This window comes from Rhinatrema bivittatum, chromosome 3 (genome assembly GCF_901001135.1).
Source record: "Rhinatrema bivittatum chromosome 3, aRhiBiv1.1, whole genome shotgun sequence".
Lineage (NCBI taxonomy): Eukaryota > Metazoa > Chordata > Amphibia > Gymnophiona > Rhinatrematidae > Rhinatrema > Rhinatrema bivittatum.
Window position 1 is genome coordinate 272340359 of NC_042617.1, and position 15560 is coordinate 272355918.

Here is a 15560-nt window from a genome sequence, read left to right on the forward strand (position 1 = left end):
TTTCAATGGCATTGTGTATAGCGGATTTGTTCGGGGGAACCTGAAGGGAGTCTCTGTATGCAGATCTGGTAGGTCTTGCTGAGGAGTGTGGTTTGAGGGGTATGGTGAGTTGGAGAGTCCGGGTACGAACAGGGAACAGGTGTTCCACCAGGTCAGCAGGATGTTAGTCCTCACATGTGGGTGACATCATCAGGATGGAGCCCAATCACGGAACACTTTTGTCAAAGTTTCTAGAAACTTTGACTGGCACACTGAACATGCCCAGCATGCCTCTAACCCTGCATCCAGCAGGGGTCCGTCCCCCCCCCCCCCCCCTTCAGTCTCATTCGTAGTAAAAAGTACGAGCGAAAAATAAAATAAGAAAACGTAAGCGAACCGAACTCCGCGGGATGGCGGACGGATTTCGTGAGGACTAACATCCTGCTGACCTGGTGGAACACCTGTTCCCTGTACGTACCCGGATCAGGTCCAGACTCCTGGGTTTTGCCTCCCCACCAGCAGATGGAGACAGAGAAGTTTGACCAACTCTGCCCTATATCCTGAGGTGCCACCTACAGTCCAGGCCGTCAGTATTTCTCTGTCTCCAGAGGGGAGGGGAAGGCACATCGGGGTCAGTCGGGGGAGCCGGGGCGCGGTCCCAAAAGAGCTCCTCCTTGTCAGAGCGATCGCGGCAAGCATCGGCAGACCCGTTCCAGCTGAGCGCGGGACCGGAGGCCATTTTGACCACGTTTCGCGTGCTGGAACGCTGGAGGTGCAAAATCCTACAGTCTGTGGCTAGTGTAAAAAAAAAAAAGGATTTGAATAGGACATTTGGTTTTGTTTTTTGGTAGTTAAATCTTAGGGTTAGTGTTTCTTTAAAAAAACAAAAAAAATCAGGGAAAGAAGTTCTTGTCGGCAAGACCTTCCCCTTAGCCTCCCAGGGAGTCGGCAGGTCCTGAGGGGGCCATCCTCCCTGGTATAGAGGCTCTGCTGCTAGGGGGTTGAGAACCCTGTTGGTCAGCGAGGTCCTTAGTCGGGAGTGACACCGGAGAGCCCGGCTCACTCACCCCGAGGCAGTCAGGACCCATTTGCTCCCTCTCCTTCACATCAGTCGGCTGCTGCAGGTTAGATCTTTCAATTTTTTTCTGTCGCTGCCGCTGATTTTTGTCACTGTCGCCGCCACTGACCAGGATATAAAAAAAAAAAAGAAACAAAGGTTTTTATATTTTCTCGACGATGCCTCGTGGCGCAGCCTGCAAGTCCTGTGGGGTTGCATGCGCGGCTATCCCGTGACGATCTGTGTGCTACCTGCCTTCCCGGAGGGGAAGGCACATCGGGGTCAGTTGGGGGAGCCGGGGCGCGGCCCTGAAAGAGCTCCTCCGTGTCAGAGCGATTGCGGCAGGCATCTGTAGACCCGTTCCAGCTGAGCTCGGGACCGGAGGCCATTTTGACCACATTTCACGTGCTGGAACAGGTCGCAGAGGGGGGAGGGATTTCCCCCCTCCTCTTTCCCCGCAGCCTCCGGGGAAGGTTTTCATTCACTTATCTGGACTAACAGGAGAGCCCCGAGGGGGCTTCAGATTCCTCCTCTGATTCATTTTCCTCTAAATTTGTATTGTTACTACATAAGGCCTTTAAGGCCAGGAGGGCAGCTTGGAAATGCTCTGTTGGGCATGTGGACCAGGAGGTCAGTGGTCCAGGTGGCCCTAGGAGCAAGAGGGCTCGGACATCGAAGGCTGCGGGAGATCCGAAAGCCCAGAGGGGGCTACGGACTTGTCCGAGGGAGGATCCTCATCCAAGGATTCGGAACAGGATCCTAGCGGGACATCCTAGCGGGTCCTAGCGGATCCTAGCGGGACATCGCATGAGAAACAGCCGGACGAGGACCAGGATTTACCTACCGATCTTGGGGGTCCACAAATTGTGGAAGGAGATGACCCTAAGGTGGTCTGCCTTTTTCGCAGGGATGAGTTGGGTCCTTTAATACCGGCCATTCTGGAAGAACTGGGCATTGACACCCCTCCGGAGGATTCTCGGATGGGCTCGGTGGACCCAGTCATGTTGGGCCTGCGTGGTCCAACCAAGTCTTTTCCTTTTCACCTCTCCGTTACAGAGTTGTTATTCCGAGAGTGGGATACCCCTGATCTCGGCCTCATCAGTAAGGCTATGGACACGTTGTATCCCTTGCCAGAGGAAGCCTTGGAATTGCTCAGAGTTCCGAAGGTGGATGCAGAGGTATCGGCTGTCACAAAGAAGACTATGATCCCTGTAATGGGGGCAATGGCTCTCAAAGATTTCCAGGATCGTAAATTGGAGGTGCAGCTCAAAAAGATATTTGAAGTGTCGGCGCTGGGGATCAGAGCTGCCATGTGCAGTGGTTTTTCCTTGAGAGCAGGCCTGTGCTGGGTTCAGGACCTCCAAAATAGCACTGCCCTGTCAGAGGAGGAAGCGGTGCAAGCGGGACGCCTTGAAGCAGCGATCGCTTATAGTGCAGAAGCTCTTTATGATCTTCTGCATACTTTGGCCAGGTCTATAGTTTCAGCAGTTTTGGCTCAAAGACTTCTCTGGCTGAGAAATTGGTCTGCGGATATCTCCTCCAAGGCTCAATTGGGCTCTTTGGCTTTCAAAGGAAAATTGCTTTTTGGGAAAGATCTGGAGGGCATGATTCAATCCTTGGGCGAGAACAAGATACATCGGCTGCCTGAGGATCGACCAAAGTCGAGGGGCGCAGTTTCAGCTCGCTCTCGCTTCCGAGGGAATCAGAGATTCCAGTCTTCCAGGTCTTCTGGATCTTCCTTTCGACAGCCATCGGGGAAGCAACAGTCCTGGTCCCAGTCCTTTTGAGCCCAGCGCTTCGGCAGACAAGGCACTCAGCAGTCCTCCGGTGGACTCAAGTCCTCCCAATGATGCGAGGCCGGTCCATTCCTCGGTTCCAGAGGTGGGAGGCAGGTTGTCTCAATTTTACGAGGAATGGGCCACTCTGACATCCAATCAATGGGTCCTCACTGTGATAAGGCAAGGTTACGTGTTAGATTTTGCACGGCGCCTTCCAGATCATTTTCTCGTCTCCCTGTGCTCGTACACCGAGAAGCGCCGGGCGGTAAAGGACATATTGCAGCATCTCCTCGACCTCAGAGCAATCGTGCCGGTTCCGCTGGCAGAACAGCGCAGGGGCCGTTACTCCATTTACTTCGTGGTGCCCAAGAAAAGAGGGTACCTTTCGGCCCATTCTCAACTTAAAGAGAGTAAACAAGTGCCTCCGGATTCCACGGTTTCGCATGGAAACTTTGAGATTGGTCATCGCATCTGTGCGAAAGGGAGAGTTCTTGGCGTCTCTGGATCTCACGGAAGTGTATCTGCACATCGGCATCCGATCAGACCACCAGAAATTCCTGAGGTTTGCCGTCCTGGGGCAACATTTCCAGTTTCATGCCCTGCCGTTCAGCCTCGCCACAGTACCCAAGACCTTTACCAAAATAATGGTCATTGTAGTGGCACAGCTTCGGAAGGAGGGTTTCTTCGTTCATCCATATCTGGACGATTGGCTAATTCGGGCAAAGTCGGAAGTGCTAAGCCACGCGGCAATCCGTCGGGTGGTTCAACTATTGGAGTCGCTTGAATGGGTGGTAAACTTTGCCAAGAGTCACCTGATTCCCTCTCAGTCCTTGGAATTTCTAGGGGCCCGGTTCGATACACAGCTCGGCCAGGTTTTTCTGACGGAGGAACGCATTGCCAAACTGCAGGAGCAGGTTCGGAATTTATTGGGCAAGCAACCTCCCAAGGTCCGGATTATTTGCAGGTCCTTGGATCCATGGTGTCCACCCTCGAGTTGGTTTCCTGGGCCTTTGCTCATATGAGGCCTCTGCAGTCAGCATTGCATTCTCGTTGGAGTCCAGTATCAGAGCAATTTCATCTCCCGCTGCCTCTTACGCTTCTGCTTCTTCCAGTCTCGACTGGTGGCTCAACTCTGTCCATTTGAGCCGCAGGGTGTCCTTGGAAGTTCCAGAGTGGACGGTGGTCACTACGGACACCAGCCTTTCTGGCTGGGAACAAATCTGTACAGGTGGTCGAAGGAGGAATCTCAGTGGTCGATCAGTTGTTTGGAGACCAGAGCGGTCCGATTAGCTGTGCAGTCGAGGCTGCAAGGGAGGTCGGTAAGGATTTTGTCCGACAATGTGACCACAGTAGCCTATATCAATCAGCAAGGAGGAACCAAGAGTTGTCCGATAGCGAGCGAAGCATAACAGTTGATACTCTGGGCGGAACAACACCTAGTCAGCCTGGCGGCCTCTCACATCGCAGGAGTCGACAGTGTTCAGGCCGACTTCCTCAATCGCAACAGACTCGATCCTAGGGAGTGGGAACTCTTTCCAGAAGCATTCAATCTGATCTGCAAAAAGTGGTCCAGACCCAGTATGGACCTCATGGCAACGTTTCGCATTGCCAAGTCTCCTCGTTTCTTCAGTCGTCGCCGCGAGACAGGCGCAGAAGCCCTGGCTCTGGCCTGTCTGCGAAACGTGCTCCTGTACGTGTTCCCGCCATGGCCTCTAATAGGCAAAGTGCTGCGGCGCATAGAGTCCCATCCATCGGAGGTGATATTGGTAGCCCCGGAGTGGCCACGGCGTCCTTAGTTTGCGGACCTGGTCAACCTCGTGGTGGACGGTCCTCTCAGGCTGAGAGACCTCGCGAACCTTCTTCGGCAGGGGTCCTTTTGTTTGTTTAGAAGAGGCAGATCGCTTTTGTCTAGCAGCATGGCTTTTGAAAGGCAGCATTTAAAGAGCAAGAGTTACTCGGACGCAATGGTAGCTACTCTCTTACAGTCTAGGAAGCCCTCTACTTCCCTGGCCTATGTCAGGGTTTGGGGGATTTTTGCATTGTGGTGCCTGGATCAAGGGGTGGCTCCTATGGCGGCCTCAGTTCCTCATATTTTGTCCTTCTTACAGAGGGGCTTCATTCAGTTCATTACGGGTGCAGGTGGCGGCTCTTGGTTGTTTCCGCAGTAAAGTTGGTGGATCACAGTTGGCTGTGCATCCAGATATCGCTCGTTTCCTCTGAGGCGCTAAGCATTTATGTCCGCCAGTCAGGCTTCCTTGCCCGTCGTGGAGTTTGAACTTGGTACTCAAGGCTCTGTGTGGGGCGCCTTTTGAGCCAATGAAAAGGGCTACGCTAAAGGATCTTACATTAAAGACTGTTTTTCTGGTGGCTATTTCCTCAGCTCATAGGGTGTCGGAGCTTCAAGCCTTATCCTGCAGGGAGCCCTTCTTGAGAATTTCAGACATGGGGGTTTCCTTACGGACAGTTCCATCCTTTCTTCCGAAAGTGGTATCCTCCTTTCATTTGAATCAGTTGGTGGAGCTCCTGTCCTTTCCGGTCGTAGATCATTCCGATCCCAAGTCAAAGGATCTGAAGAAGCTCTACGTGCGTTGCATTCTTTTGCGTTATTTGGAGGTTACTAATAGCTTCCAGATGTCCGATCATCTATTTGTATTGTGCAGTGGACGCAACGGGGGGCAAAAAGCGTCCAGGGCTACGGTGGCCCACTGGTTGAAAGAGACTATTGCTTCAGCTTATATGCTTCAAGGCCGTACGCTCCCGGTTGGACTGCGAGCACATTCTACCCGTTCGCAGGCGACTTCGTGGGCTGAATGTCAACAGGTATCACCCTAGGAAATTTGTAGGGCAGTTACATGGAAGTCATTGCACACATTTGCGAAGCATTACCCGTTGGATGTCCAAGCCCCAGACTCAGGGGGTTTTGGTGACGCTGTGATCCGAGCGGGACTCTCAGGGTCCCACCCTAACTAGGAGAGCTGTGGTACATCTCAGGAGTCTGGACTGATCTGGGTACGTACAGGGAAAATAAAATTGGTTCTTACCTGCTAATTTTTGTTCCTGTAGTACCACAGATCGGTCCGGAGTCCCCCCCATTCTCATTACAGTATTTGGCGAGTCCACTCGTCTACTTTAAAAGAATGAATTTTCTGCAGAATTACTTAGATCCTTTTTTCTATGCTCATGGGTTCTGTTTGTCTTGGAATTTGTGAGCGGATTATCTGCCGGTTTCTTCCCCACAGTTATGGGGCTGTTACAAATTGTTCTGATGGTTTAGTTAGTTCTGCTTTGATACATATAAATACTGAGGGATTGTAGGTGGCACCTCAAGAAATAGGGCAGAGTCAGTCAAACTTCTCTGTCTCCATCTGCTGGTGGGGAGGCAAAACCCAGGAGTCTGGACTGATCCGTGGTACTACAGGAACGAAACTTAGCAGGTAAGAACCAATTTTCTTTTACAGGTAAGCAACTCTGCTTTCTCCCAGGACAAGCAGGATGGTAGTCTTCACATGTGGGTGAGTAGTGAGCTACAGGATGCCCGAATAGAATAGGCCAAAAACACTCAATGATGTGCAATAGGCACAACAACAGGGGTGGTTTTGGTTAGTAGGGCAGCCTGAATTTTATAGTGGGTTTCTGGAAGGAAGTTGGGTTATTAAACTGGAAATAAATTATGCAGGACAGACTGACCAAAGATGGAATCTTGCCTGCCAGTCTTGTCCAGACAGTAATGAGCTGCAAAAGTATGAAGAGAACTCCATGTTGCAGCCTTGCAGATGTCAGCAAGAGGTACAGAACGTGGGTGTGCTACTGACATTGCAATAGCTCTTACTGAATGTACTCTCATGCATTCTTGTAGTGGAAGGCCTGCTTGTTGGTAGCAAGAGATACAGTCCGCCAGCTAGGTGATCAGGGTCTGCTTGCCCACTGAAGCTCCCAATTTGTTTTTATCAAAGGAGACAAACAGTTGGATGGACTTCCTATGGGATGCAGTGCGATCCAAATAAAAAGGAAGAGCACGTTTACAGTCCAAGGAATGCAGAGCCCACTTACCTGGTTGTGTGTGAGGCTTTGGAAAAAAGGTTGGAAGTATTATTGACTGATTCAAGTGGAAATCTGACACTACTTTCGGTAAGAATTTAGGATGCGTGCGGAGTACCACACGATCTTGAAGGAATCTGGTATACAGTGGGTATGTTACCAGTGCCTGTAGTTCACTGACTCTGCGAGTCGATGTTATAGCAACTAGAAATATCACTTTCCAAGTGAGGTGTGGAAGCTCGCAGGAATGCAGAAGCTCGAATGGCGGTTGCATGAGTCATGCTAGAACAACATTAAGGTCCCACATTGAAACTGGAGGACGCAATGGAGGCTTTAGTTGTAGTAATCCTCTCATAAAGCGCCCAACCAGGTGTTGCACCGAGATCGAGGTATCTCCTATACCTTTGTGGTAAGCTGAAATGGCGCTGATATGTGCATGGATGGAGGAAGTCTGTAGGCCAGCTTCCGAGAGATACCAAAGGTAGTCCAGGAACTTTGGAGTGGGACAGGAAAATGGATCTATTTCCTTAGTAGCACACCATATGGAGAATCTTTTACATAGAAACATAGAAATGACAGCAGAAGAAGACCAAACGACCCATCCAGTCTGCCCAGCAAGCTTTCACACTTATTTTTTTCATACTTAGCTGTTCCATTTGAAATGATATGATCTCTAGTAGAAGGCTTTCGTGAAGCTACGAGGACCAGGGACACACTGTCAGAGATGTTAAGAGATTGCAGGATTAACCTTTCAACATCCACGCTGTCAGAGATAGGGTGCGAAGGTTCGGATGATGCAACAACCCGTTGTTCTGCGTTATCAGCATTGTATGTGTGCCCAGGCGAATTGGTTGCTGGACTGAGAGGTCACGGAGGATGGGGAGCCAAATCTGACGCGGCCAATGAGGAGCTATGAGGATCATTGTGCCCTTGTCCTGCCGCAACTTCACGAGAGTCTTGCTGATGAGTGGAAGTGGAGGGTAGGCATACAGAAGACCCGTTGCCCACGAGTGGGCGAAGGCATCTCGTGGTGTTTTGTTGTGGCTGCGGTGTAGAGAGCAGAAATTGTCCACTTTGTGGTTGTGAACTGATGTAAATAGGTCTATGTGTGGATGGCCCCACTGGTGGAAAATTTTGTTTGTTACAGTGGGGTCCAGGGACCATTCATGGGGATGAAAGGTCTGGCTGAGATTGTCCGCTATCACATTGTCCATGCCTGCCAGGTATGTCGCTCTTAGTAGCATGGAGTGGGAGAGAGCCCAGGCCCAAATCTGTGCCGCCTTCTGACAAAGAAGGAAGGAGCCTGTGCCCCCTTGCTTGTGAGGTACCATATTGCTACCTGGTTGTCTGTCTGAATTAAGACTATCTTGTTGGAGAGGCAATCGAGAAAAGCTAGTAGGGCATATTGATTTGCTCGAAGCTCCAGGAAATTTATTTGGTGCTTTGCTTCTTGTTTGGACCAGGTTCCCTGGGTTTGGAGGTTGTTGACATATGCTCCCCAACCCAGATTGGATGCATCTGTTGTTAGAGTAATTTGAGGTTCTGGCGACCGGAAGGGAAGACCTGTCTGAAGATTGGACTCCCTTGTCCACCAAGCTAGTGAGAGACATAACTGGCTGATGACTTGGACAATGTGGGACATGGGTTGACTTGACTGGGACCATTGAAACTTTAAAGTCCACTGTGTTATCCTAATGGCCAGTCGAGCCATTGGAGTGACATGGACTGTAGATGCCATGTGACCCAAGAGGATTAGCAGATGACGAGCTGTGGTTGTTTGACAAGTCTGCACTGCTTTGGCTAAGGTTGACAATGTGCATGCTCTGTCGTTTGGGAGGAACGCTTTGGCCTGGATAGTGTTTAGATCTGCTCCTATGAACAAAAGGGTGCGTGAAGGAGACAGATGTGATTTTGGGTAATTGATTAGGAATCCTAAGGATTTTAGTAGGTTGATGGTGAAATGGAGGGAGTGGAGCACTTCCTGCCGGGATGGGCCTCTGATGAGCCAATCATCTAGATATGGATAAACGTGAACGTTGTTCTGTCTGAGATGAGCTGCGACGACAACGAGGCATTTTGTAAATACCTGGGTTGCTGACTCTAGTCCGAATGCGAGCACCCGGTACTAGTAATGATGTTGACCTACTACAAACCTTAGATATTTCCGATGATGAGGGTATATGGCAATGTGGGTGTAGGCATCCTGGAGATCTAGAGAGCAGAGCAAATCTCCCTGTTTAGGAGAGGAAGCATGGTGCCCAGGATTACCATTCTGAACGTTTCTCTGCAGAGGTGCTTGTTTAGGGCACGCAGGTCTAGAATAGGACGAATGCCTCCTGATTTTTTCGGTATTAGAAAATACCGAGAGTAGAACACCTGACCCCACTGCAGTCGAGGCACCGGTTCCACGGCGTTGGAGTGCAGAAGTGTCAAGAGCTCTGTCTCGAGAAGCGGAGAGTGATTGATGGAAGCTACCGCCGGACAAGGAGAGGTGTTGGATGGTAGGGTGAGGAAGTTTTTAGATGGTAACCCTGGTTGACCACAGAAAGGACCCATTGGTTCGTAGTAATTGTGCGCCATATGTTGTGGAAAAGGCACAAGCGGCCTCCTACAGGAATGGTGGAAGTTGAAGGTTGGCTTCTGCTCTGTAGAAAAGAGACAAAAACCCGATGCTGGACCAGACTGTGGAGCTGGTTGGGCTTTTGGAGCTCTGGGTTGTCTAGGCTGGCTTCTCTGGGGAGGTCTAGTCTGCCGAGCATGGGATGGAGGAGGATAGTACCGATGTGGTTTATAAGAAAATTTTCTAGGATCACGTGCGAAAGACCTCTTGGTCGTAGCTGGAAATTCCGAAGGACGAGAGGAAAGTTGACGCAAGGTGTCATGATGGTCTTTTAATTGTGTAACCATCTCCTGGATTTTGTTGCCAAACAAATTATCTCTGGTACATGGAAGGTCTGATAGCCTCTCTTGGACCTCCTGGCTCATGGATCATGATTTGAGCCATGCCCAGCGCCTGGCACTTATACCTACTGCTGACACTCTTGAGGCAGTGTCAAAAACATCATAAGCTGCCCTTACTTCTTGTTTTTCAGCTTCTAGTCCTTTTTGAAGGATGGAGTTAAGGCCTTCTTGATACTCATCTGGTAGGCTTTCAGAAAATTCCTAGACCTTTTTCCAAAAGTTCCTGGAGTATTGCGTCATATAAAGCTGATAAGCTGCTATGCGTGCCATCAGCATGGAGCCATGGAAAACTCTGCATCCAAATGCGTCTAACGACTTTTGTTTTTTAGCTGGAGGGGCAGAAGTATGAGGTCTAGATCTTTTGAACCTTTTCTGAGCAGACTCAACAACAACAGATTGGTGGGGAAGTTGGCTTTTTTGAAACCCTGGAGCTGCTTGGACTAAATAGGTTTTTCTATTTACTGGTGGAACTGTGCCTGGGTGTTCCCAGTTGCGTTGTTGCAGATCAAGGAGCACCTCATGAATTGGAACTGCCATAACCTCTTTAGGTGCATCGACAAATTGTAGCACTTCTAGCATTTTGTGCCTGGCATCCTCTTCTGTTTGTAACTTAAAAGGGATGGTTTCCGCCATCAACTTGATGAAGTTAGCAAATGTAAGATCTTCAGTAGGGAAGTGGCAGCATTCTTCTGGGGGTGAAGGCTCTGACAGGATCTCATCCGAGTCTTGAGAGTCGGAGGAATCATCACCCCATGGATCATAAGGTGCCTCTCCAGCACCTTGAGGGCGTTTAGATGGAGGTATTAGTCCAAATCCAGCCGGATCTGGAGGTGGCACTGATGGAAAGGATGGAGGCATTGATGGCATCGGTGCTTTCGATGGAAATCGGGGTGGCAAAAGCCCCAATTCTCCTGGAACCGGCTCCGGCATCTGTAAATTCTGATCGGCATCGGTGTCAGTGGTCTTGGAGGTGCCAATGGTATGGCAGGCAGCGATGCCGATGGCAAAGCACTGATCAGGACAGACGGTCAAGCAGTGGAGCCAGCATGGTAGGCATCGGGTCGGATGCCGGCATGGGCGCTGGTGCCAGTGGAGACTGGAATCCCCGAAGAGCCTGGAGAACTGTCTCTTGGACTATCCTGTCCAATTCCACCCTAGAAGCTGGCATCGGTGGCACAGCTATCGGGGGTGGAGGCTCAGAAAGCGTTGCTGGAGGGTCCACATGTATTAGTGGAGTCTCGGCTCCCAGCACCGGTGCCGGTGGGGAATGCCTTGATGTCCCGGGTCCAGAGGGGGATGGGGCCCCCTCTCCCCAGGACTTCATCAGTGGCTCCGTTGTTGCCGATGTCGATGGCTTACTGGTGGAGGCATTGGCAGAGATGTCTCGTCGATGATGGTGCTTCTCTTGATGCTCCGTCTGGATCTTCTTGGGCACCAAGGAAGATGACGTGTCTGCCTTTGAACATACTGAGGATGGTGAAGGAAGGTCATCGATGACGCGATGTCGCTGAGACTTCAATGGCGACGGAGTCGATGAGGACTTATGACTCGGTGGTGTTTTAGCTGGGGCAAATGGAGATACTCGCTTAAAGAGAAGCTTCATCTTTTCCAAGCAGACCCTGCGCCTTTTGGCGTCATTTGGGCACAGTTAGTGCACTGTTGGATGTCATGAGCAGGGCCTAGACATAAAACGTACACATCGTGAGGGTCTGTAATGGACATCGTCCTTGGGCATTTGGGACGCTTACGGAACCCAGTCGCCATGTTTTTAGAAAAATAAAGGCAGCTCGTGGTCGGTGGCCGTTGGGCACCGATGGAAAAAACACCACCAGTAACCAACTGCGAGGGACGAGGCATACTTACCGGCGTCAACGGTATCGGCGGTTGATGAAGGACCCCGAGATGGAATAAAAGTTTTAGAATTTTAAAGTTAGTTTCCGTGAGGAAAAATTGTGAGAAATTCTCACAGAGCTCCAAAGATCTGCGAGGCTACTGCTGCGCAGGAAAAAAAAGAGACTGAAGGGGGACCCCTGCTGGATGCAGGGTTAGAGGCATGCTTGGCATGCTCAGTGTGCCAGTCAAAATTTCCAGAAACTTTGACAAAAGTGTTGCGTGATAGGGCTCCATCCTGATGATGTCACCCACATGTGAGGACTACCATCCTGCTTGTCCTGGGAGAAAATTAAGTTATAACCTAAGAAGTTTGCAATCTGTGGTTGACTGCCTTGGATATGCAAAACCTGGGCATTGTCTGAATGCCACGTATAAAAAAGACACTGGGATTGTTTGACTGCCACGGATACCCGAGATCTGGGTAGCATCTTACAGTCTCAAACACATAAGGCATGGGAATTATCTGATGGCATGGGGAGTGTCGGGCTGCAATTGATAAATGGGGCACCGAGATTGTCCAGCTGCTATGTATTGTGTTCTGTACTTTAGAACCTGGAAGACAAGCATGCTCTGCGCATCCAGCTGGAGGGGCTCGTGGAAGATCTATGGAAACAGTTCCAGCAGGCACTCAAGAACTACACTGACTCCACAGAAGATCGGAAGATTGCTTTTGAGGGGCTGAGGCTGCGTGATGAAAGAAGTGCCCGGGAGATCGACATGCAGATGAAGAAATTGCAGAGGTTTCAGGTCAGTTGGAATTGATGACTCAACATCCACTCTGTAGATGGAAACATTCACTGAAAGTCTGGATTTGGAAGGTCGCCAGGAACAAAATGCACTCGCCTTATAATCCTCAGCACCTCCCTATCCCCAAAAATGTGTCTGGGGGAAGGGAAGAGTAATGGGAGTATATGGTGAATGCATTTTTCCCTTGACTAGTGCACACCCCCAGCCCCCTAAAGCCTTCTCACTCTCTTCCTTTACTCCCTTGCCCACCTAACACCCACCCCATCCCTATGAGTCCTCTCACCGTCCTCCTCCACTTCCCACCTACCCTGGTGCAGACATGTCAGTCTCCTCCTTTGGGCTTTCCTTTCCCCACTGCAGTACTTTGTCTCCTCTCTCTCTCCTAATCTTTCAGTCCTCTCACTCTCCAATTCCCTACTCTATTCATCCCTCTCACTCTTCTCCTCTATCCCTGCTGCAGCACTCTCTCCTCCCTGTGGCCCTGCTGCTGTCTCCCTGGTTCCAGTTGGAGTAAAACATGCATCCTGCTCCATCCCACTTGATGCTGAAGATGCTTCTGCTGCTTCCCCAGGCCCAACTATAGTGTTTTGCTCTGTTGCACTATTTTCACTTCCGAGAGCGGAGGGTGTTCCCATAGTTTGGTCCAACCCAGCTCTGTTGGCTGCTTCCTCCTCAGCTGCCTCAGGGTTTCTTTGGCCTTTTTCCACTTTCTTGCCAGCACTCAAAATCAATTTGTGAACAAATGAGTACTTTTTTCAAAAGCCTGGAAATGATCTCCTTTCTACATCATTGTCCCCCTCTTTTCCTGGGCCCTCAGCTGAGTCTAATACACTGGTCAGTGATGCCATACAAATTCCATTTTGCTATCTTCCTGGTTGCAGGAGTCCATTGCCGTGCTGCGAAACAAGATTGCAGTACATGCTCGGGAGAGTGAGGAACAAAATCGGCGGCTCCGGGAGGAAAAAGATATCATCCACAAACACTTCCAGAAGCTGAAAGGTCAAATGAATCAGGCCCGTGCCGATGAGCGGAGCCGTCTGGCTCTGCTGACACTACAGAGCAATGCTGCTATTAAAGAAATGAAGCGCGTTGTAGCAAAAGTAAGGGCCATGCTGCCAATGCTTTTGCTGAGAGACCATGTATTATTTCCAATTATTTATTTGTTCCTGATTTCCCACTTTTCCCTTCAACCTCAAAGTTACAATCAAATAATATGCTACTGCTTAGGGAGCATGTGCTATGTCCAGTCACACTGTGGCCTAGTGCGCTCCTGCTATGCCCAGTCACATTACAGCCTTGTGGTTAGTCATCCTTTTTCATGACCAGCTGCAGCCCATTGAGAGCTCTTCTGGCTGGTGTAAAGTAGAAATTTCCTTTCCCTATGCCATGAATTCTTTTACCTGCATCTCTCAAGCAACTGCTGAATCACGGGAATCCTGTTGTGGAAGTGCTTTACTTTGAACCCCTCAGCTTTTTCTGCCCTCTGCGTATGATCTCAGCACATTCCTGTTCATCCTTTACCTCTAATGTACAAAATATCTCCACACAGGGGGAACAAATCCTGCGTTTGACTGAAATGTGTAGGAAGTTGGAGACGGAAGAGGAGAAGGTCCGCCCTTTTTACGTTTCACCGCTTAGTGCAGAGGAGCAGGAAGAAGTGCAGCAAGCCATCATGGAAAAACCTTCCGAGCAGCTGGCCCAGGTGAGAGAAAGAGAAGGCAAGAGCTGTAGGATGAGGAAGAAAGAATGAGAGAGATTCTAAGGAAAAGAAAGTGGAGAAGGGGGAGGGGCATGGTGGAATAGAGGATGGAAAGATTAGATTGCAACTAGTGATTGGGAAACAGGGTCAGAGTTGGGCTGATGAGGTGGGTCAGAACTGGGCTTTGGATGAAGAGGGTGGGAAAGAGGTTGGTTGTAAAATGGGGAAGGAGGTTTGAGTCTGTCACTTGATGACTGTCAAATGCTGCTTCTCTCTCCTTTTTCACAGCTCATGCAAGATTATGTAACTCTGGATGAGTTTTGGAAGCGGTACAATAAAGTGCAGTTAGATCGTTGTGCATTAGATCGGGAAAAGGCCATCTTGACTCAGGATAATCAGAGGCTGCGAATCCTTCTCAAGAAGTATCTGGATGGCATATCGGTGAATGATGATGTTATGTCCCAGCTCAACCCTCTGCTGATCCTCAATAACAAGAGCAACATCCCAATGCATCTGCCCATCACTGAAAACCGGGTAAAACGCATTGGAACCACTGTTGTGGAGGCTGCTCACGTGGTACAGCATTGTCTGTGAGCTCAGAACTGCTGCTGGTATCATTAGACTCTCCTCTGAAAAGCTTCTGCTCTTGTTGTTTCTTTGTTGTCTCCACATGACTCCCAGTTGCTGTGCTTTTAATGCTTAATTAAGGGATTAAAACAAATTCTGGTCTCTTATTTATTTTTGTTGCTGTAAAATACTTTGTCCTGATCCTCTTGGAGTTATGTTGCTGAGTGCCCCATGATGCACTCCTTTCATGTATGAGCTAAAAGCAAAGAGGTGTCACAATAGAGAGGAACAAGTTGTAAAGTGCTTGCTAGAAACCTTGCACAGTAGCACATTTCCCTTACTTAGCCCAACTAAAATCCACTCAATCTCTGTTCCCTGTACGTACACGGATCAGTCCAGACTCCTGGGTTTATTCATCCCTGCCAGCAGATGGAGGCAGAGAAAAGCCTCGCTGACTCTGCTTGATAAGCCCTGGTGCCACCTACAGTAGATCAGTATTTCTCTGCCTCCAGCAGATGGTGGCTGGTGCATAAACTTGCAGTCTTTTTTTTTTTTTTTTTTTTTTTGCTTTTTTTTGGTTTTTCGGGTGAGCCTTCCTCCCAGGGGTTTGGTGCCCCTAGAGAATCATTCCCTATTTGATTGAGGTGGACCAGCTGAGGTCCAAATTTTTCTGTGGGGTGTAAATCTGGTGGTCCAGAGCCCTCCCCTCACGAGGCCAGTCTAGTGGCTTTCAGCTCCCTTTTCTTCTTCAGGGGTTTTTCTTATTGATTTCTCTCCTTTTTGGCTTGTGGCTGAACTGAGCTGGACAGCTCCTTTCAGCTTTTAGGACAGGAACTCCCCT

General features: G+C 49.7%; 1 protein-coding gene across 1 annotated transcript in view; it reads left to right on the plus strand.

The window, feature by feature from the left end:
- Positions 1-14886, plus strand: part of CCDC65 (coiled-coil domain containing 65) — a 53089-nt gene extending 38203 nt beyond the window's left edge. The window contains exons 6-9 of the mRNA XM_029594635.1: positions 12256-12453; positions 13335-13553; positions 14003-14155; positions 14441-14886. Of these exons, the coding sequence (XP_029450495.1) occupies positions 12256-12453; positions 13335-13553; positions 14003-14155; positions 14441-14746 (876 nt within the window). The 3' untranslated portion in view covers positions 14747-14886. The remainder of the gene's footprint in view (positions 1-12255; positions 12454-13334; positions 13554-14002; positions 14156-14440) is intronic.
- Positions 14887-15560: the final 674 nt, after the last annotated feature.